The sequence below is a fragment of the Podarcis cretensis genome (genome assembly GCF_951804945.1).
Source record: "Podarcis cretensis genome assembly, chromosome: 1".
NCBI lineage: Eukaryota > Metazoa > Chordata > Lepidosauria > Squamata > Lacertidae > Podarcis > Podarcis cretensis.
This window is the reverse complement of record NC_137170.1, coordinates 83,336,862-83,361,035: the sequence shown is the minus strand read 5'-3', so window position 1 is coordinate 83,361,035 and position 24,174 is coordinate 83,336,862. Positions and strand designations below refer to the sequence as shown.

General features: G+C 45.1%; 2 protein-coding genes across 4 annotated transcripts; one reads left to right on the top strand and one right to left on the bottom strand.

Annotated features, from left to right (window-relative positions):
- Positions 1-1,238: 1,238 nt before the first annotated feature.
- PRPF19 (pre-mRNA processing factor 19) lies at positions 1,239-16,683 on the bottom strand. Its single transcript, XM_079956508.1, has 16 exons — positions 16,516-16,683; positions 10,866-11,015; positions 9,823-9,899; positions 9,354-9,495; positions 9,177-9,250; positions 9,028-9,090; positions 8,586-8,627; positions 8,347-8,421; positions 5,556-5,631; positions 5,035-5,144; positions 4,607-4,762; positions 4,200-4,269; positions 3,504-3,589; positions 2,238-2,408; positions 1,851-1,956; positions 1,239-1,699 (listed from the first exon to the last, which is right to left on the bottom strand). Exons 1-16 carry the CDS (start codon positions 16,532-16,534, stop codon positions 1,602-1,604), a joined length of 1,515 nt encoding a protein of 504 aa, XP_079812634.1. The 5' UTR covers positions 16,535-16,683; the 3' UTR covers positions 1,239-1,601.
- Positions 12,705-22,955, top strand: TMEM109 (transmembrane protein 109). Of its 3 annotated transcripts, none has more exons than XM_079957066.1 (4): positions 12,705-12,766; positions 19,094-19,362; positions 19,974-20,076; positions 21,657-22,955. In XM_079957066.1, exons 2-4 carry the CDS (start codon positions 19,126-19,128, stop codon positions 22,037-22,039), a joined length of 723 nt encoding a protein of 240 aa, XP_079813192.1. In that variant the 5' UTR covers positions 12,705-12,766; positions 19,094-19,125; the 3' UTR covers positions 22,040-22,955. The 3 variants fall into 3 exon arrangements, with proteins under 3 accessions (XP_079813192.1, XP_079813191.1, XP_079813190.1); XM_079957065.1 differs by lacking the exon at positions 12,705-12,766 and adding an exon at positions 17,950-18,134; XM_079957064.1 differs by lacking the exon at positions 12,705-12,766 and adding an exon at positions 18,179-18,341.
- Positions 22,956-24,174: the final 1,219 nt, after the last annotated feature.

Sequence of the window (24,174 nt, the reverse complement as noted above, 5' to 3'; positions counted from 1 at the left end):
AAAAGTTAAAGGCATGTCCACTTTCCTCCCCATCACCTACATAATTTTAGTGGAACCATCCCTGGTGACAGTGCTTCATATGACCCCTTCTTGTGCTTATAAGCCTGGAAATACAATATTTTGTGTTCTTAATGGTGCCTATCATGGTAGATACTTGATCTGTAGAACTGTTATTCCCAGTTCCTCCATTCTGCTGCAAGAGGAAACAAATATGCCTCTCCACAGAATGGATTTGAATAAAAGCATGAGTAAATATCTAGAACAAATCCAGAACATGAAAGAAGAGAACCATTTCCACACAGAAACTTGAGGGTTTCTCATACAAGTACCTGGTTGGCCACTGTGAGAACAGGACACCGGACTAGATGCGACATTGGTCTAATCTGGCAGGCCTCTCCTTATGTAGACTAATATCAACAATTGAGGGTAATGGTGCATTCCATGCATGTTGATCAGTGTATACTGAAGATACATAGAAGTCCCACTTGTTTCAAAGGGCTTACTCCCAAGAAGTTGAATTGTATTGTAGCCCTGAGAGTTATTCTCCACTGCATGGATTACTTACATAGAGAAAAGCTTATAGGTGACAACCAAAGATAGAACACAACTGGTCCACAGTACTGCTTGCAATAAAAGCAGGGCCAACCCTCCAGTGTCTTACAATTCTTGCCATTACTCTCCAGTTAGTTAAACATCGGGGGCTACAACAAGCTAGAAGTTCCCATCCAAACCGGGAGCTCATTAGCATGGCAAGGGGAATGTCTGTCCCACTTTCAGATTTTGGTCTGTCACTATACATTCTCATCCCTTTTACGTTTACTTTCTTGTGCATAAAGGGGAAAGTGATAGCCTGATATTTCATTCCATTGTGTCTTTACTTCATAGAGCTAGTGTTGGCTGTAACATACTTTGTCTCAACTATCAAGGAATTTATTTTCAACTTTTTGAACCTGTACACCTGATTACGTGTGAAGCAAATCTTAGCTTTCCAGCTGGGGGTGGGGAGTTTCCTAGCTGTACACCACACTCTCTAAAAGTGTATTGCCCTCCACATTTGCTGATACAGGTAGATAAGTATGTTAACGTAAGTTTCTAGTGATATGAAAGTACTTAAAAAAAAAAAAACCAACCCTCACCTAAGTCAGTGAGGCTGAAATGTTTTTATGCTTGAGTGTGTGAGAGAGCTACAACTTCCCTGTGCATTTGCTTATTTAGACACTTAAATGGTAATAGTTTAATATTCTTTTTTAATGAAACTAGAGAGTTGCATACAAAAAACCTGCACATCTCCCCATCCCTTTCTTCAGCCTTAATTCCTGCCACCAACCCTCATTTGATGGTCAACACTGGATGGGTTTGGCTCAATATTGTTACAATCACAGCACAGACAAAGCTGAAGGAACAGAGGAAAACAAATCCATTTAGTACTGGGCTCAACTTTCCATTCTACAGGTAGCCTGAACCAAGATAAAAAGCTATGATGCACCCTATTTCCCCCATCTCCCTCCCACCCCCCACCCATGTGCCCCATGGTTGCCCCGATTATCTTAACACTACAGTGAAGAATAGGCTCTGCTCTCAACGCATCCTGGTAGGAGAAACTACACACTGTAGAATTTCAGGCTTCTGTCCATGCCTGTCGAAGCAAGGAACTTAGCATGATGCCCAAAGGCCACTCCTGTGGTCAGGCCGCTATGCTCTGTAGGAAAAGAAACAAAGACAGTTGAGTGAGAAATTATTTCATTGTTTTGTCACCTCACACACCACAAACAGTGATACTGGCCAACAGTACAAATGTCTGAATATAAAGCCCCTCAAGAATGGCACACAGGACCCAGAACCCCCCTTACCTGTGAAGTGGAGAACCTCCGTCCATTGCTTACAGATGTAGACTTGGACATCAGTGCCACCTAGGGCCAAATAGGTGCCACTCTGGTCAAATATGAGGGACTTCACCTAAAGAGAAAAATGGTATTTGAGATGAACACATCCACTTCAGAAGTAGTTGGGCCCAGTCCTCTCAGGCTGGGGCAGTAGCAACCTCTGTCCATTTAAAGGAGGTGTGTCAAACTAGAGGAAACAGCTATGCAAGGTTCAGAGAGCTGCCAAAAGTGTAGAGAAAATGGTTGCACTGGGCTTTAAAATGATGGGGAGGAACCTGAGAAAACTCCAAGTGCTGTCAAGAAAAGAAAGGGAAGGAATACAGGCCTACTAGAGCAAGAGAGGGTCACACAAACCTCAAAGTTGTTGTCCAGCTGCAGGGTCTTAAAGTTCTTCAGTTTGCGCAGATCCCAGAGTTTGACAGAGGAGTCATCAGCAGCAGTGGCCAAGTAGTACCCATTCTCAGAGAAGGCAATGCTAGTAATAGGGCCAGAGTGTCCTGGGAAGTTTGCAACGTTGGTCCGTTCCTGAGAAAAACAAGTCGGTATGTGTTAGAGACAGGTTAGGCCTGATCTTGTCTTCCCAAAGGATACAAAGCTTCTACACCTTCCCTGCCTGCACAGTGAATAAAAGAGTGAGTTTTTCCTCCCTGTGGCATACTTTCTGCATGGCATTTTGAGTCTGGCTCCTCTTGGGAAGTGATAGCAACTTTCAGGTAGAATTAAAACTGGTCTTTCAATAGTGGGCCCCAATACAGGCTAAGAGTTGCTGAAAGAAAAGATGAAGTGCTTCCAAAGAGTATTCAGTGGCAAAACTAAAATGAATCTTTTGATGTGGGAGAACTTGCAGTAGGGGGCCCTAGAAGACTCTTGCTGAAATTGTACAGAAAATTTAAGCATGTTAATAAGCACCACTTTCACATGACATCTGTGTGAGATGTCTCAGTGGTTCCCAACTGGTGGTCTGTGGACCCCAGAGGGTTTGCGTAACCCACTCAGGCGGTCTGTGGCACCATTCACATAACAAAAACTATGGGAGATATCTAGAAGATACTAGTAGAATCTTTGGCTATTCTAAATCTAGTTCGAGCTCTAGAATGGGCAGTAGTAGCACCTCTTGAGTATTTCTTGCTCATATTAGTACCATTATAATCAATGTCTATCAATTACTTTTGAAACCACCGTCTCAAGGCAATTTATACACAATATATTCAAAAGCAGTTAAAACAACAAGTGCATTTAAAACAAGATTAAAACCCTAACAAGTAGACACTCCTGGCAAATACCCATTTATCCACCTAGGAAAGCCTGTTGGAACACAAATGTCTTCTATTTTTCCCAAAAAGTGCAGGTAGCGTATGGCTGTCATATATCAACAGGAATGCTCTTCCACAGAACTGGGACAGTCACACCAAAAGCCCTGTTACAAGTTATTGCTGAGCAGGCTTTTGAGATCTCAAATGACTGTGCAAGCCTAGCTTTTATGCAATTTATCATTCAGTAACATGGACAAGGAGTCGGCATTTATAAAGCACTTTGGAATATTCTATGTGTGTCACATAACATCATCAGCTATCCTTAAAGTAGATATCATGAAGCTCAATATTCCAAGCCTTTTCTCACCTTCAAGTCCCAGATCTTAATCTGAGAGTCCATTGTTCCTGTCCCAAAAATAAGCCCATCAGGATGAAACTGGGCACAGGTCAGAGCTGCAGAGAAAGGAGATAGTGAATCATCACAAAGCTGAGAGAAAGCCATTCCTATGGGAAAATGAAGTCCCTACCCAGCCTTCTCCCACCCATGTATCAAAACATGAGCTGTGCTTAGGAATGATGCTAATCTATGTTTCAGCTTTATGAGAATGAGCCTAGCCCTCCGCACAAGGCTCATCTCCCTTCTTCCCCAGTGCAATCATAAGGAGACTAGAAGCTGCTACTTCTGGTTTAGATTAACCACAGTTTAGAGTTTGTGCAACATGCTAAACTGTGATTAATCTTAAATAAGCTCAGCTGAAATAAGCAAATAAACTATTACTTGATATTAACTTGTTTCCATTAACCACAGTCGTGACAACTCAGTTTGTCCAGGTTCAGCCAACACTGCAAGCTGTGGTTACACAAAAACTAGAAGCAGCAATTTTTGGATTCCTCCTTGAGGCTGTACTGGAGGGGGCGTGAACAAGGCTGGAGGAAAGCTATGCTTGTTCTCAGAACACTAAACTACGGTTTAACATTATGGCCAAACCAGACCACACTAAACATGCAGACTCTCCCCTCTCCCAAGCAAGTTTCACCAAAATACCAAATGCAGAGCCCCTACCACAGCCAGAAGTTTCATCTGTGACCTTGGTGAGAACACGACCTGTCTGGATGTCAGAGAAAGCCCAATACTGAAAGAGAGGAAAGGTGGAGGGTTTGTATATGGCAAAATGTTTCTTCTGGAAAACTTTCTTTAACTAATCCTTACTGTTTTATGTTTTGGATTTTTTAAAAAATGTCAATGTTTGTATCTTTTCATTGTGAACTAGATTGTTTTATTAATTGTTATCTCTAAAGTGTGAACCACTTTGGAAGAATTGTTATGTTAAAAAATGAGTTAGAAATGTTTAAAATAAAGCTAATAAGCAAATATACAAGTGCAGCTTCACATTTTGCAGATGTCATGTAACATAAAGAGCTTTGCAGTTAACACAATCTGGGCCTGACCACCTCTGGTTTCGATCTCACCTGGTCATCAGAGGAGCTCAGTAGGTAATCGCCTGTGGCATGGAGACTCAGCCCTGTCACGGCACTCTCATGGGCACGCACAACCTGCACACATGAAACACTGGGGACTGACCAGATCCGGATAGTAGCATCTGGCGAAGCCGAGAACACCAGTTCCTGCAGGGGAGAGCAAATAAAGCTCGAAGAGTTAGGCTGAAACAAGAGCTTTGTTTACTGAATTCAGAACAGTTGTGTCCTTAATCATCAGCTCAAGAGGACCTATGGAGTGCATTCTCTATCTATAAGGGGACCTCAAGGGAGATCATACAATTGTTTCAGGCAACTGCAGAGGAAATTCATCAACACACTAAAGTTATATTAAATATTTTAATAAATATAAGGGGCGTGGGGTGGAGGGAATGGGGCAGGCAACAAACAACAGTCTTTACCTGGGAAGGATGGAAGACTACACTGGTGACCTTCTTGGTGTGACCTTTCAGTGTCGCCAGGATCTGCTCTGAGGTCTTGTCAAAGACAACAACATTCTTATCAGCTCCACCTGGAAAACAAAGAGACCACAAAGGCCCAGTGAAGGAGAGCACCCTACACTCCTTCAGCACATATTGTCTTGGGGCTCATGCATTGCAAAAACAAAATTCACAGAAAAATGAGTATTTTTAGGGAGAAATGCATTGGAAAGCATACAGAAATGAGTATTTTGCAGGACAAATGTATATAATATCTGAAATGTTTTTGTAGTTTCATTTTAATCTACAAAACCCCAGACAGGGTAGACCCAAGATCAACCACAAGCAAAAGTAACCCGGAATGAAAATAGGTTGATCTGCCCATACCTAAGCATGGAACCAAAGGAGAAGAGGTGGCTTTTGAAGAGAGCAAAGGACCCCATGGCTCAAACTGTCCTAACATTTTACTCAGGAAAGGAACTGAAACAGAAGTCTTAACATACCTGTGAGGATCTTGTTGGTGTCAGAAGGACACAAGTCAAGAGCAAGGATGCCAGGAATACTGGCACTGTGCAGTCCCTGTGCAAAAGCAACATTGTTGACATTAACGTTTCAGTGCAAAGGATGAGAGAGGGCCTACTGCTTCATCTCAACAAGAGTCAGGCAAAACGACTCATCTTATACAAGAGGAGTGTCTGCAAACACTTGGCTTGACCCCAAACTTTTCCCAGTTTGTATCCCTGATAGAACAAGCAATCTTTCCTCATGATTTGACTGGAATATGCAGACTCGGCTCCAAGCCCACAGCAACAGTAATGAAAGAACGGTGGTGATCCTGGTATTAATAACAAAATCGATTACCGTATTTTTCCCTCTATAACACGCAGATTTTTTCTCCTAAAAAGGAAGGGGAAATGTCTGTGCGTGTTATAGAGCGAATGTGTGGTCCCTGGAGCCGAAAAATCAGGCAAAAATCAAATCGCGGCCCTTCACGGAGAAGGGAAAACTGAAAAGAGGAAGTGGATGCTTTCCTGCATTCTGCCGCAGGGTCTTACTGCCCACCCACCTCCGTTTCGTTGCTGTGTTTGCTGAAACGGAACAAAGAGCAGGGAAAGCCCCTTCCCTCCAGGCAAGCAGAGGGGAATTCCTCTCTGTGCTTCTGTGCTGCTGGGGGAGAGGGAGAGAGAGGGGGGAAGGGAGAGAGAGAGGGGGGGAGGGGGAGGGAGAGAGGGGGGAGGGAGGGAGAGAGAGAGGGGGAGGGAGGGAGGGAGGGAGGGAGAGGGAGAGGGAGAGGGAGAGGGAGAGAGAGAGAGAGAGAGAGAGAGGGATAGCTGGCTTGGGTGGGGGGAAACTTTTGCCTTTCTTTCCTCCCTCCCGTTAAATCCCTCTCCTGCATTCTTAGCCAGCTGCTTCTCTGCACACCCCTCTCATGTCCCTTATTTGTTTTTCCTTCGCTCCCCACTTAAAATGTGGTTACAAAGCATAGGTCCACATGGATCCTCAGGATTTTTGCATTGGGTCACCCCAAATTCACCACCAGATCACATAGCATGTCCATGGCTACAGCCTGCCCCCCCAAAATCACGCACCCACTGTTGCCTGGGGCTGCAATGGTGCAAAAACGTGGTTAAAAAGCATGGATCCACATGGATCCTCAGGATCTTTGCATTGGGTCACCCCAAATTCACCATCAGATCACATAGCATGTCCATGGGTACAACCTGCACCAAAAAAAATCACGCACCCACTGTTGCCTGGGGCTGCAATGGTGCAAAAATGTGGTTACAAAGCATGGATCCACAGGGATTCTCATGATCTTTGCATTGGGTCACCCCAAATTCACCATCAGATCGCATAGCATGTCCATGGCTACAGCCTGCACCAAAAAAATCACGCACCCACTGTTGCCTGGGGCTGCAATGGTGCAAAAATGTGGTTACAAAGCATGGATCCACAGGGATTCTCAGGATCTTTGCATTGGGTCACCCCAAATTCACCATCAGATCACATAGCATGTCCATGGCTACAGCCTGCACCAAAAAAATCACGCACCCACTGTTGCCTGGGGCTGCAATGGTGCAAAAATGTGGTTACAAAGCATGGATCCACAGGGATTCTCAGGATCTTTGCATTGGGTCACCCCAAATTCACCATCAGATCACATAGCATGTCCATGGCTACAGCCTGCACCAAAAAAATCACGCACCCACTGTTGCCTGGGGCTGCAATGGTGCAAAAATGTGGTTACAAAGCATGGATCCACAGGGATTCTCAGGATCTTTGCATTGGGTCACCCCAAATTCACCATCAGATCACATAGCATGTCCATGGCTACAGCCTGCACCAAAAAAATCACGCACCCACTGTTGCCTGGGGCTGCAATGGTGCAAAAACGTGGTTACAAAGCATGGATCCACAGGGATACTCAGGATCTTTGCATTGGGTCACCCCAAATTCACCATCAGATCACATGTCTGTGGCCACAGCATGAAGCCCAAAAATGATACATCCACTGTTTCATTCAGAATGTTTTTTCCCTTGTTTTCCTCCTCTAAAAACGATGTGCGTGTTATGGTCAGGTGCGTGTTATAGAGCGAAAAATACGGTACTTTCCTTGTGCAATCAAATGGTAAATGAGCTTGAAGCTGTTCCAGAATCAAGAGAGAAGCTACTAGCAAAGAGCAACACCAGTTTGGTTTCGGCCGTAAAAGCAGCAAAGTATTGTTAATTTGGAAAGGCTGGAGGAGGCAACAGAGGTCTAAGAGCTCAGAGCCTTCACACTCCAGGCCAGCATGTTGCAAAATATGGTTAAGCTTCCAGCAGACAAGGAAGACCTCCAGTCCAAGCCTGGCATATAAGAGATCAGGTGTGAGGCAGGCAGAGATGCAGCTTCCAATTCACAATAGAGAGCCTTAAAGTGTACTCCTAATTGTTCATTGGCAAAGAAGGGTTGCTGTCATCCTAAATCAGATGGTAGGTGGTGACAGCATGCCCTCCAGCATTGGGTGACCCCTACAGAAAGCAGATTTCAAGTCAGCACCGGTCAGTGGTGATTTCAAGTCTTGCTTGTCACCTGACATCAGGTGATTGACAGGTGAGTGGAATCCTGCCCATCTGTCAAAGTAGCCTGTCATGGTTCTCTACCCCTGGCTTAGATCAATGGATAGCTAGTGCAGAGTTGTTCAGATAGAGAATGCTAAACTTTATTTTTGGTAAAACCTAGGAAGTGTTCGGCTTAGATGAGAGGATTCCTTCATGGTAGCCTTCCCAATCAATTATGATCACCATACTCACCACATGTGAAGCCACCTGCCGGTATCTGCTGAGTTCTTCCGGCTTCACCAGTTCCTCCGGCACGGTCTTCCCTCTCTGCCAAAAAGACAACATAGAACTAAACTCCTTGTAACAGGAGCATCCTAGCACAGGGAGTTGCACCTTTGCAGCAATCATGAGAACAAATATACTGCAAGCACCCCTAGATAACTCAAGTGCTTCCCCGCCTGTAGAGCAAATATTGAGATAGGGGCACTCACCTTTTTACGCTCCGTGGTCAGCACTGTGGCTTTGTCTTGAAGCTGCAAAAAGAGAACAGCATTAGGAGAAGCCAGCTTCAAGCATGGTATGCTAGCAGGGTAAGCAGGGGACAATGCTGCTGACCCACGCTACTTTTTGCCTGTTGCTGCTGGGGAATGGCACCATGACAGAGAAGAGGCTATTCCATCTGTCTGCCCACTCTTTTCTGCTTCCTCTGACAGCCAGGGTGTATCAGTGATTCCTGAAAAGCTGGAGAACAGATGAAGCTGCAACTGATTGACCTGTTAGACACTGCAGCCGTAATGTAGAAAGGGAAGGCACAACAGTGTGGAAGTGGCATGTTCTGACAAAGCCAGCTATAGAGCTCAGATTGGGAGATCGTAACTGTATAAGCTATAGCATGATCTGGATGGCAAATAGCAAGCCAGGGATATTTCTTACCTTCTGGATAATCTCTGGGGTCATTCCAGCCAGCTCTCCTAAGTCCATTGGTTCACCAGCACCCTGTAGGAAGACAATGAAGAGCATGATTAGCCCAGAGAAGAAAGAGCACAAAGAGAATTATTGACCGATACATGTGTGTGACTTACCACAGCGTTGGGTTGTGAAGAAGGTACAGCCTGGGGAACGATGAGGCCAGCCTGGGGTTTCAGAGTTGCCAAAGCTGGGGAGAGATAGAGAAAAGGTGGTTTGGCAGGTTAAAGCTGGCACTGTGGACTGTTTCCCTGAACACCACCCAAATAACATATAATCTTCTGCGTCTTTACCTTCTCTCGCAGCAGTGACCTCTTTGGTGAGACGGGCAATGACACGGCAGGCAGCATCATGCTGGTATAGTGCATGGGACAATTCCTGACGTGTAGTTTGCAGCTGCTGGCGTAGCGTGAAACTGTGCAGCATGACAGCATCCTAAGGAAGCACATCAGCATAGTAACTGATCTTTGGCATAGCAACAGCTAGGCCATATTGCATTAAACACCGGAGTAGTTTCTTGAATATCTGGCCAAAACATTATGCTGTATTGATTTTTTCTGAGGAGCAAACTACTCCTGGCTTAGAAGTCTCCTTCCTCCAAAAACTTTCCAATCCTGAACGTTCTTGCTTCCTGCCACTCTTAAGCATGGCTGAAAGCAGGGAGGAACGCCTTAAGACACAGAGGAGAACATTTCCAGTTCCATCATCTCAGCAAGCAGAGGAGGAGCCCCCCCCCCATATATATATATTAAAGATACTTACCCATTCATCTTGAAGTGCCTTTAGAATGGCTGGAATGCTAGTAGCAGATGGTGGCTTTGGCCGAATTGGGTGGGCAACTGGGGATTACAAAGGAACAAGAAAGCATTACCTCCAGAAAGAGCCGTCGATTATTATCCTTACAAACCTGCCTTACACACCTTTAAAATAAAGGCTGCTTGGAAGAATGGTTCAAAAGGCACATGCCTTTTGCAAGCTTTTTTAACTGCTGCAATTCAACAACCACCTATTTGCCTTTATCCATTGCTCATGACATCCATGCATTGAGAAGTCAAAAAAGTGAACTGTGGGGGGGAGCAGAAGGCCACAGGGATTGTGGGACAGATGGAAGGAACCACAAGCAAGCTAAGGAGAAGAAAGAGCTGGGGGTAGAGGGAGTTTTGCTGACGTGGGAAGGCAAGTGGGAGGACATAGATGCTGACGTTACTGAGGCGAGTAGGCAGACTGCTCTTGAGTTAAAAGCAAAAGTGGGTAAGCTGTGGCCCTCTAGATGGCCCTACACTCCAACTCCATCAGTCTCAACCAGCATGGCCAGTGATGGTAAGAGAAGTAGTCCAACAGCATTTGGAGGGTCACAAGCTCCCTACCCCTGGTTTAAAGCACCGAATACTTTTGTTAGCAACCCTTCCTTTATCTAGACCCATTTATAACCTCACCGGGCCCTGATGCGTTTGGAACAGTCATATTAGACAACAAAATAGCAAAGCAGAGAGACTATCCTTATCAATATTTGATTTAGCTTTTCCTGTTGTGCAATATGCTAGACCAGTACCTCATAGCATCCTGGTTTCAGCATACCCTGGAACAAAGGTAACTAATGTCGTGCTCTTCAGGTATTGTCAGACTCTATCAACTCTGACCATTTGTTCAAGCACAGCACCCTTTATCAGTCAGCGATCAGGTTTCAAGAATTTCCTGCCACCCAAGGTCTTAAAAGGTGAAGACTAAGATTGGCAACTCCACACTCAACTATTATCAAACACAAGGGAGACTCAAGCGCCTCTGACTCTTCTGTCCTTCCTCACCTTTGATATCTATGAGTTGCTCTTCAGACAGTGGCTGGTTGTTCACTGGATCAGTCCCATTCTCTGCAATATACTTTTCAATCAGCCTTCTCTCATAGACATGGTTTGAGACAGGAGACACACAGGGATGCTCAGGCACCTCATTTGAAACTATAAGAAAAGGGACAATAGAAAGAATTGGCAAAAGTCATTCAACCATCCATGTTTCACAGCACTTTACGAAGTAGAGATACAGAAGTAATAGGGGAAATGAAGCATCCCAGCCCAATGGAATCTACAGTAAAAATGTTGTAGCACATTGTGCTTCTTTTTGATTATCTATACTTTTGTAAAACAAGAGCATAACAAGAGCATGAACTACAAAATTAATCAAGCTCCAGAATTACTAGTTTAGGCATTGTGTGAAGAACCAGCCCTGACAATGGAGGCAGGTTTGCAGGGAGATTGGAGCACTGCACCGGCAGCCTATGCTTGCCCTCAACCAGTGTTTCCCCCACCACATATGCCTTCTTTCTTACATCCGGTCCAAGGTGGTGGCCCTTGTTGCCTGCATCCTCCACTTTAGTCTCTTGTGTTGCCCTTGTACAGTGGTGCCCCCGCAAGACGAATGCCTCGCAAGACGGAAAACCCGCTAGACGAAAGGGTTTTCCGTTTTGGAGGTGCTTCGCAAAACGAATATCCTATGGGCTTGCTTCACAAGATGAAAATGTCTTGCGAGCTCCCCCCCCCCCTTTTTCTAGGCCGATAAGCCGCTTATCTGCTTATCCACTAATCCGCTAAAAGCCGCTAATAGCGCTAACCCGCTAAGCCGTCAATGGGCTTGCTTCGCAAGACGAAAAAACCGCTAGATGAAGAGACTCTCGGAATGGATTAATTTCGTCTTGCGAGGCACCACTGTAGAACTCAGCAGGGAGAATGGGGACAAAACTCTAACTGTTTGAGTCTGCTAGTCATTGCCTCTGGCTCCACCTACCCTTGGCCTCTGACTTCTTGCTCTGCCCTACCAAACTCAATGGGCATCAGCCACTACTGAAGTCCTGACAGGCACAACTTCCAGTATGTATTCATGTGCAACTTATTCTTCCTTCCCTAAGCTGACCTGAGCTATAACACAATGCACTAAACTACACAATCTTTCAAACAATTTGGGCTGTGCCGAGATCCTGCCACAGAAAAAAACACATTCATGTGCTCTTTAAATTGCAGCATGTATAAGCTTTGAAGAAGTTTGTGTTCCTACTAATTATTTAAGTTTAAAAGGGAAGACATTTAAGTTTCTTCTTCTGATTCTTCTTCTGTCCCAATAGTGATAAAAAATAAAATAAAATGCAACTGTTTTAATATTTGCATTCCTTCATGTCATATTTGTAAATTGACACCAAAAGCAAAACCACAGAATCAAAAGACCTCAGGGTCCCTTTTCAACTCTACAATTAAATGAGTCTAAGACTTCACAAAGCCTACCAACCAAAGATGCACAGTATGTCACATACTATGGGTTGCGTCAGGATCAAGTTAGCTGAACCCAAGTCCCACTGATTTCAGCAAGACCCAAGCTGAGCTAACTTGGTATGGATCCAACCCAATGTCTAATACACAATTGCTAGACATCAATGCATAATGGTCAAAGCTGAATTTTAGCCCTTCCACTTGTTAAATTTCAGTCATGGAAGCGCATATATTAGAAAATCCTGCCAACTAGCAGCCTAATGCTGAAAGGTTACATTGGATGTCACAGATCTATTTGTTCCTGCCTCGTGACATCACTGCACTGCCCATTTCCCCACCCCACAAGCAGCAGCCAATTATGTGGAGCAGGAGCAGGAGCAGGAGCAGGAGCAGGAGTAGGAGCAGGAGCAGGAAAATGTTACAACATGGATAGCAATTCCTGGACATTACCGGTGAGAACTCAATACAGGAATGTTTTTCATAAACTGACCATAATGTGAACCCGTCAGAGACCTGCTCCCTGCCTTGGAAGCCTTTTTCTACCTGATCTGGGAGGGCAGGGCCCTGAATGACTCCAGTTACAAAAGCTGAGGATGCAGAACAGAATCCTGAGCTGGGGTATTGTTTAGAGGGGGTTGTTGCTGTTAATTTTTTGTAGCTTTATTTTGTGTCTTATGATTTATGTGGAAATTGTTCGATTTGGTCGTGTTCTTTTTGATGTTGTGTTTATTGTTTATGCGGTGTTCAAAATTAGCCAGGTGCATCTTGCAGTTGGCTTTTGACCACTTGTGACCAAGTGAAGATGCTTGGGGGCTAGGATGGCGCCTGACATCTCCATCATCTAGGGATCACTGGATCTGGGCTGTTTCCGCACCCGAATACCCCATCCTGTAGAAGTCTATCAGTTATATTTCATCTGCACAATCGGAATGAATTTCTGGAACTCAATTGCTTTTTCTGAGCAGCCTGAGAAGGAGCAGTCATCATTAAAAAAAGAGAGGTTGGGATAGGCCAATATATATGTGCAGTCCCTGGATCAAGTGACTTTTCTTCTTTAAGTTCTCAAATCTCTTAAACTAGCTCAAGCTCAATGACAGATGTTTAACTGAGAATCAATCAGTCCATCATTTGAAAAATACCGTATTTTTCGTCCTATAGGGCGCACCGGCCCATAGGACGCACATCGGTTTTTTTTGGGGGGGGGGGGAATGAATAAAAAAAAATTATTTCCCCCCCAGCCGCGGCTGCCGCCCCAAGCCTTGCACAGGCCTGCCCAAAGCACAGGGCACCCTCCGGAGGGCTCCACGTGCTTCGGGCTGCAGGCTGCCGCCCCAAGCCTTGCGCGCTCGGCGGGAGCTCCTGCCAAGCGCGCAAGGCTTGCAGGCACTCGCCCGAAGCACGGGGAGCCCTCCGGAGGGCTCCCTGTGCTTCGGGCAACAGACTGCCGCCCCAAGCCTTGCACGCTCGGCGGGAGCTCCTGCCGGGCGCTCAAGGCTTGCAGGCACTCGCCCGAAGCACGGGGAGCCCTCCGGAGGGCTCCCTGTGCTTCGGGCAACAGACTGCCGCCCCAAGCCTTGCGCGCTCGGCGGGAGCTCCTGCCGGGCGCTCAAGGCTTGCAGGCACTCGCCCGAAGCACGGGGAACCCTCCGGAGGGCTCCCTGTGCTTCGGGCAACAGACTGCCGTGCCAAACTAGGTTAGTGACTGGAGAAGGAATCAGCAGCTGATAGCTGTATCGATAAAAAAGGTGGAAATCACCTACACGTACAATAAATTGCAAGTGTGTAAGAACTGTAAGTGTGGACCACCCATTAATGCAGACCTTGTGAGAGTATTACTCCTTTGCCAAAAAAATTACTGTCTGCTCCTTCCCATCTAGTACTGTTTAGGTTATCATTTAGATTTTCCCATTGACAGTCGGAAAACCTGTCCATCTTAGCCAAGTCAAGCCTAAATAATTTTGGCCTAAAGTATAAAGAATCCAGATATATAAAAATAACTAAACCTAAAGAGCTGAGGGTAGAGTCCATTCCATAATCTTAACAATCATAAAAATAATGCTCTTTAATACAGTGGTGCCCTGCAAGACGAATGCCTCGCAAGACGGCAAACTCGCTAGACGAAAGAGTTTTCCATTTTGGAGGTGCTTCGCAAAACGAATTTCCTATGGGCTTGCTTCGCAAGACGAAAATGTCTTGCAAGTTCCTGCGGGGTTTTTCCCCTCCCCCCCTTTTTCTAAGCCGCTTATCCGCTAAGCCGCTAAAAGCACTAATCCGCTAAGCCATCATTGGGCTTGCTTCGCAAGACGAAAAAACCACTAGACGAAGAGAATCGCGTAACGGATTCTTTTTGTCTTGCGAGGCAAGTATTTGGCATGTGGTACCTGTGAAGCACAAAGTTAAAATTAGTTAACATTCAGTTAGGATTGTCATAGTCTCTAAAGAGAATTAGTTAGAGCTTCTAAATCTGATAGAATATGATTGAGAAAGCCTGAAGTCCTAGAGAGAGAGAAGTCGTGCATTCAAATCACACCCACAGGCTTTTTTCAATGCCTTGATATGCAGAATTCCAATTACACCCACATAACTGAATGCACAATTACAGGTGCATTAAAACAGCCTAAAGAGTAATTAAAAGAAAAATCTTAAATCCACTTCACTCAACAAGTCTGTTTTCTAGATACATTGAGCAGGAGGTGATATACATATATACAAAACGTCTGTGCTGCTCTGTTGTACCTGCTAATTCTGCAGAACTATACAAGTTTGTTAAAGATATATTCCATCTGTAGCATAACCTGGGGGGGGGGGCATAGCACACCACCAAGAGTATTTTTAAAGTGCTAACCAGAAGTGTGCAAACACCTCTTTATAATAATGTATTTCCTGCACTAAAAATAACTCAAATAAGGTTCTCTCATTACAGACTATGCAACAATGGTAAACTAGAATTTACATTCTGGTTTGATTAAGAAGGTTAGTCAGAGGCTGGTGCCTGTTCAAAGAAATGCCTATACGATCATAGACTATTTTGCTTATTGAATGTATAATAACCAAGTTTCACACTATAACTCAGCAGCTTTGTGCACCCCACTTACTCCCAGTTGCTCATCTAAAAAATAGGAACAGCTGCAGAGCTGCTCTGATATCATTACCAAATTCTGTAAAGCACTCCATCACCTTAATATGACATAAATTAATAACTTTAATTAATTACAAAGTATTACAATCATAAGAAAACTAAATGGATAATAAATACCATTTAACAACAGTGCCCATTGCCAAGCGAATCTTTTAAGTACCTGTCCATGATAACAACGGTGCCCCAAATTTTGCTATCTTTTTATTTATTTACATGATTACAGACTGCATTTTCATATAAAATGTTGCAAAGCAGTATACAGCATAAAAGCAAATGCTATCTTGTCTTCTGGCAAAGATCAGTCTATATGACCTAATGGGTCCATTCTCATCTCTGAGCTGACAGATCAGGGTAACCCATTGTTTTTGTTACCAGAAATGAAATGCAAGGTCATAAGAATGTTATTTACCCGCCATTCCAACATCTTTGGACCCTCAGAAAGACAATTAAGATTAACCTTAAAAGATCCAAGCAAGAGTTTTGTGCTTCAAGATTGAGGCTCAATAGTTGAGGCTGCAAAACTCAACATACTTACTAAAGATTTAGCTACTTCAGGTATGCTGAGACTTACTCCTGAGTGAACATGCATAAAACCAAACTGGGAAATGTCACAAACACCATCCGTAGTGGCGCAAGACAGAGCTGCAAATCAGGAAGCCCCCCTTGTTGGAACCTCATCTCTTCTAGGAACTCGCCAGGCAGTCTTGGGGAAACCACACACTCTCAGCCTCAGCATCTCCACCGGGGGCCAGAAAAGCACTGTTGCTGAATTGTACTGCTGGGTTATTTTAAAGGCCTGGGGCAAGTAAATTGGGCATGTGGAGCTCTGTGGACACAGGAGAGGGCCATGCAACCGCCCACAGCAATGTATTTAACACATCCTCATGACCAGCATTATTGTGCTTGGAACCCTCAACTCCCCCCTCCCCCGCTTTCCCTTTCCCCACCAACTGTAGACCACTGGCTGCTCCCTCCCCTTCCCCCCTGCCCCCCCCCCTAGAATGCTGTGAGGAGCCGGAAGGCCGGAAGGGGCACGAGAAAAGGCGAAGGCGAGTCACTCACTGGAGCAGATGAGGGACATGGCGAGCGCCTCTTCGGTCTCTGCCTCACGGCCGCTTCCGGGCCACGAGATCGAGGAGGAGGATTCTACTTCCGGTGGCCGTGGCCAGCTTCTTTAAACTGTACCGCGCGCCAGACGCCAGCGCGCGGGAGACTCCAGCAGTCGGCCGGAAGCGGAATCTTCCTCTTCTTCCTCCCGCCCCCGCACTTCCGGAAGGAAGGAAAGCAAAGGCATCGCTGCGAGGCCAAACGGACCAGGAAAGGCAACCACCTTCCGGATCCGGAGGGCTCCAGCCGTGCCCATCAACAACTACAACTCCCGGCATGCATTGGGACCGAGGAGTAGCCGCGTTCGGCTGCGCGCGTGCTAATCCGTATTTGGAAGCCTTTCAACTCCTGCTCCGCGCCCCTCTTTCTCGCGGCAAAATTCAAGAGAACAATGGAGAGCTAAGGAATTGGAATGCACCCATCCGGTTGCAGTAGCAGATGGAGCAGCAGCTGCTGCTCCTTCTAGCTCTTAATTCGTGGGTATTTTGTTTTTAAAGTATTGGGAAGTGCGGCGTGTTCGCACGCCAAGGCAACGGGGCACAAAGACACCTGCCTGAACGCTGTACAGGAGAGCAGAAGTGGTTTTTGGTGTCCTCTGCAGTTTAACGAGGTAACTACAGTGGTACCTCAGGTTAAGTACTTAATTCGTTCCGGAGGTCCGTTCTTAACCTGAAACTGTTCTTAACCTGAAGCACCACTTTAGCTAATGGAGCCTCCTGCTGCTGCCGCGCCGCTGGAGCACGATTTCTGTTCTCACCCTGAAGCAAAATTCTTATCCCGAGGTAATATTTCTGGGTTAGCAGAGTCTGTAACCTGAAGCGTATGTAACCTGAGGCACCACTGTAGTGCTACCCGATATGCGTTTGGTAAGGAGAATGTTTTGCTGAAAATCCAGTCCAGTCTCAACTTCACCTCTGCCCTGTGATGTTAATACACCGCAGGAGCGTCGTAAATCCCATTTTTTTAAGCGTGCAGAAAACGCTCAAAAACCAGATCACAGGTTTCGCGTGATATAAACTCCCCAAGTTAGAGGGAAGCCGCTGTCTTTGCTCTTTCTTCTTGTTAATTAAAGCTACATGCGCTGCAATACAGGTTCCCTCCTGACCTCGTAAAAAGATCTCCCCTTCCATCCCAGGGAAGAGAAGCGGCAGCAGAAATGCCTTAAGGAGCCCTGAAGTTTCATATCGAGATAAGAACCTAGATATCTTCCATAATTACGAGCCTGAAGGCGGCACCACCCACCGAATGACAATGTAAAATCCCAGTAACGACCCTCGAGCCTAATTGTGATTGGATCCGACGCACTATTTGCGGCGGGAAGGACTCGTGGGAAGCTGACAGTAAAGTATCTGTCGCTATAATTGGAACCGTGTGGTTGCTTTAACTCGTGTGAACGTCCCTGTAAAGAAGAACTCCAATTCCCGGCATGCTCCTGGATCGAGCGCGGCGCGCCTTCTCCTTCCTTTTGGACTGCATTTCCCAGAGTGCAACGGGGCTTGGAGCTATATTTGAATGGAGGGGGGGGCGCGATAAAGCTGCTCGCTTCGGACTTCCCCTCTAGGCCAAGTACCCAGGTAAGCAGCCCCGGCTCTGCTTTATCTCCTCGAAGGCGGCGGCCAATCAGCAGCTCCCGTTCGGCGCGTGCGCGCTCCTGCTCAGGTCGGCGCTGCTGGTGGGAATCTTAGCGCGAATCTCTCGGGAGCAGCTAGGAGCAAGAGCTCCCTCGTGCCATTAACGACTTCAAGGCGGGAGCAGGCCATTCCCTGCGCTTCTGTAAACAGGTGCAGGGGGAGAGAATAAGTCAGGCTAAGGGGGGGCTTCAGAAAGTGGGGAGAAAAACAGGGGAGGGGGAATAGTGTTTGGGGGGCGGAGTGAGGTTGTATCTCTGTAAGAGAAACGGGAGAGGGATGTGGGGTCGTGGCCCTTTATTTAGACTTTTCACCCAATGACTTGAGATCAAGTCAGTCCTGCACTTGCAAGAGAGATTCTCACCTTCCTCTTTGTAGACCTCCTGCTTCCCTCAGCGTATAGGTTGCTAGAAAAATACTGCAGAGCAGACAGGAGTACGATGGTCTCCAGCGTTCATTAGAGAGCTGCTCGATCTGCCTAATATGGGAGCTGGAGCTCAACTTAATCCAGAGAGCCATAGGTTCCCAACCCCTGGCTTAGTATTTGTACAGAGGGTGTGTGCCTCATCCAGTTACAGCTATTGTTCAACACAGTTTGTCTTGTTGCATGCAAAATGTACTTAGTACAGGTCATCCTCTTGCATGAAGTTCGACTTTTTTTTGTACTGTATGCAGAATCCATTTTGCTTGCATTTGACTCTGGCATGGGGCAATGGAACTAATGGTTTCATCTAGTTTAGTAGTCTGCTCTGCTCACCTTTCTACTTAATTTCTCTTTATGTGGTGGGTATTGTAGTGAGAAGAGGTGGCATACATTTGCATGGCTAAAATGTCATCCTTGTCACTCCTTAGATTGCTTGCAGTACTAGATAAACATGACTTTAGGGATCTCTCCTATTTTGCAGAGAAGTTGGTTGCAAAGACAATAGCTGGAGTGATGACTCAATGGGGCCTCGCCTTACGGAGCTGCTTCCAGTCCCCGCCAAAACCAATCTTGGCTATAGTAGCAGTGCTTGTGCTCACTCACATAGGAATAACCAGTGCCCAGCAGTACCGGAGTGAGCCAAAGCGAGCAAAGTATGCCGAACCGGACTTTCTATCCCAAGTGGGTCGTGCCATGAGCGAGACAATGGAGGATTTGATTGGACGAGAGAACTTTAGAATATTGAATGAGGTAACAAAGAAGTTCATGTGAACTGCCCCTATACCTGGGAGTATAGGGTGGTATATAAATTCAATATGATGATGGTGATGATGATATTTTCATGTATCTGAGGCACGTCGCTAACTGGTGGACAAATAAGCTAAATGTTTAGGGGGGAAAGCACAGTGAACAGGTCTTTCTGGATTGAACCACCTTAGAATGCAGTTGGGGATTACATAATTGAACACTTTGCTATGTGGTGGTGGTGGGGAAACCAGTCAGAGTTTTGCCTTGACATGCTAGTTTACTTTGTGTTGGGGTTTTGAACAAGAGGGAACATTTCCCGTATAAATTCCTTTAGCTTTGTTCAGAGTTGGTATGAGTCCAAGGAGAGTTGTACCACCTTCTTTTTCTAGATGACTAAATTAAATCTATGACAAAACTGATTTTGACCAGTTTTATGTCATCTTGTTGCTCTTTATTTAATTCCCACTCATTTCATCAGCTAAGGGAGCTCTCCATCGCTACATTTCGGTATCCAAGCAGATGGGTTCTGACAAAAGGGACAGCCCTTTTGAATTCTGACAGCTGGTAATGGAGTGAATAGGAAACACCCATGTGTGCATCTTCTCTTCTTGCAGAATATTTCTTCTCTGGTCTGGATGGTGTCCTCTGGGATCTCTTCAGCATTATTTGTTGTGGCTCAAATTACAGGGCAGCTCCTTACTTCCTTTGGAATAGCTGGTAAGTGACCAGGAGATTGGTTGGATGGAAAGACAGGGTAGTGGTGTTCAACTAAATTTTACTTAGAGCAGACCCATGGAAATTAATTAATATAACTTAGCCATGTTTGTTCATTTCAGTGGGTTTACTCTGTGACAAACTTAGCTGAATACCACCCCAGGAGTCCAAAAGATGTCGCATATTCAGTCCCCCTTTCTTACTTATTTGTCTTTAAAGCATGAGCAACCTAGGCTGCAGCCCTACTCAACTCCGTGGGACTGTCTTCCAAGCAAATAAAGCATTGGTTTGTGATGTTAAACTTATGTCAGTGGTGGTGATGGGATGGAGCAGGGCTGGGATTGGCATATAGGAATACGATTGAACCCATACTGGTTCCTAATTTATTATTGTTGTTATTGTTATTTTGGCTCAGAGATGCAGCATGAGTCATGTTTGTCCAAGAGGTGTTTGCATTTCTCAGACATACACTTCCTGCTTGACTTTCCAAATGGTGTTTTTGATTGTGGCAGATAATGTTGTACAGATTTAAATCCCTCTAGGCATATCCAAGTCTTTAAGCATCCAGAAGTGGTTAATTAGATTCCAACCCCGTGTTTCGTCTGTGTGTATAAAATTGATTTTCAGGGTCAGTGGGTTAAAGCTTTCAAATTGAATCTGATCTTTTTAAAATGACAAAGGTGACAACAACACCAAAAGTGAAATGGATTTTGTAAAAAGTATTCAGAAAATATTGTTCAAAAGCCGTTTATTATCTAATTTTAACGTATTTTGGGCCACATAGTTTCTTTTAAATAGTTTGATCTGGTATTAGCTAGTTTCCCAGTTCAATTTTTTTCTGAGAACTAATGTGCTTATAAATTTATATCTTGGTGTATTTCATCCTTCCAACAAAAGTGTGTTTTGACCCCCCCCCCCCCCGCGCCCACTTTGTGCTTCAGAACTCTTGAGGTAGGCTTCACTGAGTTCAAAGGAGAATATTTACAAGTGTGCTCAAATTGCAGCCTCAAGTCTATTTCCCACATCATATATTTTAGGAGAAGTCTGTCAGTATCCTATTGACAAATAGGTGTATTACATGCTGTCACACATATGTGCAATGGTAAATACAGATTTGTTGTATGAGCCAGCCCTGTGTCTCTGTCTGCACAGTTGAGTTGAGCAGTGCTATGCCCAGAATGAACTGGGTTGCTTGGGTAGAGGAATTTCTCCCTTTGATTCTGACACTTCAGCTGTTGTCATTGAGACAAAAATGTGGACTCTCATATTAAAAAAAATTAATGTTTGATGTCTTTCTGTGTTTTAATTTGTTGGAAGCGCCCAGAGTAGCTAGGGTAGCCCAGTCAGATGGGCGGCAAGCAAACAAGCAAACAAAAACAAGCAAACTATTAATATTATTATCATTATCATTATTATCATCAGTAGCAGCAGCATCTTAGGACTAGTGGCGGAGCCTTTACTGATGCGTTGTGGGAGGGATGCTTCCTTCTGGAATGTAGTGATGCCATAGTCATGAAATGGTGTAGTGCCACACTGGGTTGAATGTTTTTATAAAACCTTTCCCTTTCTCCTTTGTGTTCCAGGGGAGCGTGCAACTCAGTTCCTGAAGCTAAACCCTGAACAGGTGCAGACAGCGCTGCTCTGGGGCCTGGCTGCTCTGCTTGGTTATTGGGTGTTGTCGCTGCTGTTGAGTGTGTTGGTCGCCATCTTGAGCCGCATCATGTGGGGCCTCAAGTTTGTCCTCTTTGGAGCCTGCTTTATGTTTATTGTCACCTCAGTGCCTGATCGCTCTGTGCAAACTATGCTTCTGTCAGGTTTACTTACGCTGTATGTCCTGCTTGGTTGGCTGAGTGGGTCAAACCACTCAGGGGCCCGACTAGAAGCCGAAGTGCGCAGCTTGAAGTGTCAAGTGGCAGAGCTGCAGCGCAGGCAGAGGCGTTCTGCCAAGCACCTGGATGAAGAATGAAGTTCGGGGAAGCTTATAATCTCCATGTATCTTCAATAAGAGGCAACTGTTTTCTGCCTGTCTTCACTTACTCCCTGATTCCCTCCTAGACTGTTGATGCTCTCTTGTGAGTCTTTCACTCATAGCTAAGCAAGAACATGCAAATACATAATGGAACTTCTGTACAGGAGATGAATGATTCTGGGATACTATCTTACCAATTGTCACTCCAGTGACCTGTTAAAAGCTCTCTCCATCTCTTGACTTCCCTGTCTAGTGTTTTGTTTTGGCTCCTCCTTCTAGACCTCTACCTTTCATCTTCCTCTTGCATGATGAGCTTGCTGGTGAAGTGAGGGTGCTGTTCACTCAATTATTACTTTTTAATATCAGTTTTTCTATAGTGCTACATATCGGGATAGAAGAATGGGGTGTTGAAGAGATTGCTCTGAGAATCTCGGTCTCGTATGTTTCACCAGCATGCCAGTATGTATATCGGACAGTAAAGGCCAGTGCCTTTTTGAAAGCTAAAGCTGGTTGTCATGATTGTGATGGCAACAGAACAAACCACAATGTTGTGTTTTTGTGTGTGTGCATGCACATGCTGGAAAAGCGTGTTTCATTTCCAGCTCCTTATAAGCCAAAGATACTCATGTAGAACCAATGGCAAGTAGCATTCAGCTGCTTTGTTCTGGGCAGAAATAAGCCATAGACAAAAGTGAATGTTTGTAGCTCTTCCCTCCAGACAGAATTTGTACCTCTACCAAATGGAATCACAAGCCCAGACTCAAGTACTTTTTCTGCTTGTTTTGTATTGGAGGCATAACTCACTCAATGGTGTAAGCCACATACCTATTGCCAACATATATTTTTAAACTGCCAGTTTTTAAACAAATGGGGTATTTTTACACTCTTCTAAATAAAAGCGTATTTAATCATTTTCTCTTTGCTTTTATTGTCTGTGTTTCCAGTCATCCTTTCATTTTTTAAGCAGAGGTGATGCAGAATCTGCTATGAGGTGTTTGTGACTTGTTAGGCCAGGAGTTGGCAACCTTTTAGGGCCATTGGCACATTTGGGATTTTTTGTTTAGCATGTTCTCTGAATAGCATCTTCTGGCTGCTTCTCTCCCCCAGATTGCCCCGCGCCCAGAGAAATTGTAAGAGAAGCACACCCCACCACTTTGCCAAGGGGTCTGAGTAAAAGTTGGATCCAGTAGAATTAAACTTAGCCTTGAAATGCATATAAAGCTAAAAGAGGACATGGGATGTCAGCTGCCTCCTTCATTTGGCTTACTCTTCAAGAAATAAAATGTTAACCGCCCCTACTGCCGCATGACTAAGAGGGGCAGTGACTAGGGAAGCAGGGCTCAGAGACTTCATGTTTGCTGCGGAAGACCTCAAAGCTGCTAATCTGTCAATCCCTGAGCTAGACCACTATAAGCCTCTCTTAGCAGCAATGTCTAAAGTATGAGCTGGAACTGTTCTTGGTTTGACCCAGTCACTAGGCAATATTTTAAAAATAGGTGCACCTATGTGTATGTTTTCAGGGCTATCTTGTGATCTGATCATGTTCAGTGATCAAACCCCATGTTCTGATGCATATTCAATGGCCCTTGCTTCTAAGTTTGCATAGTATTGCAACCTTATTCTAACACAGAGGTGTGCATTTTCACAGTTCATACCAAACTGCAATGTAGCTGAAAATATTGGGGCTGCTTTGGTGAATGTGTCTAATAACTATTTCAGCATGTCCCCGAGTCCATTTTTACCAGGATTCTCCTGGATGACTCCTCTCCAGGCTTTGATGCACTAAATGTTGGCAGACGCTGATACCTTGAGACTTTGTTGGGAGTGGGTATCAGGAGCAGGTCAGCAATAAATCACATGGCACAAGTGAAGTAATCCATTCAAGGAAATATGGTCTGCTCGGTGCTTTATGACTGAGTGGGGATCTGAACCCTGCTCTTTTATTTATGAGTAATTGGCTTAGGATCAGGGTATCTGCTTATTGAAAATCTGCACTTAGAGCGGCAGTGGCTAGCAGTAGATAAATTCCTATGGGAACCCTACATTGCCTCTGCAGCAGGATAGCTGTGCTATCTATACTCCCACTACACTGCAGTAAAAAGGGTGTGGTACATGAACCATAGAGACAGGCC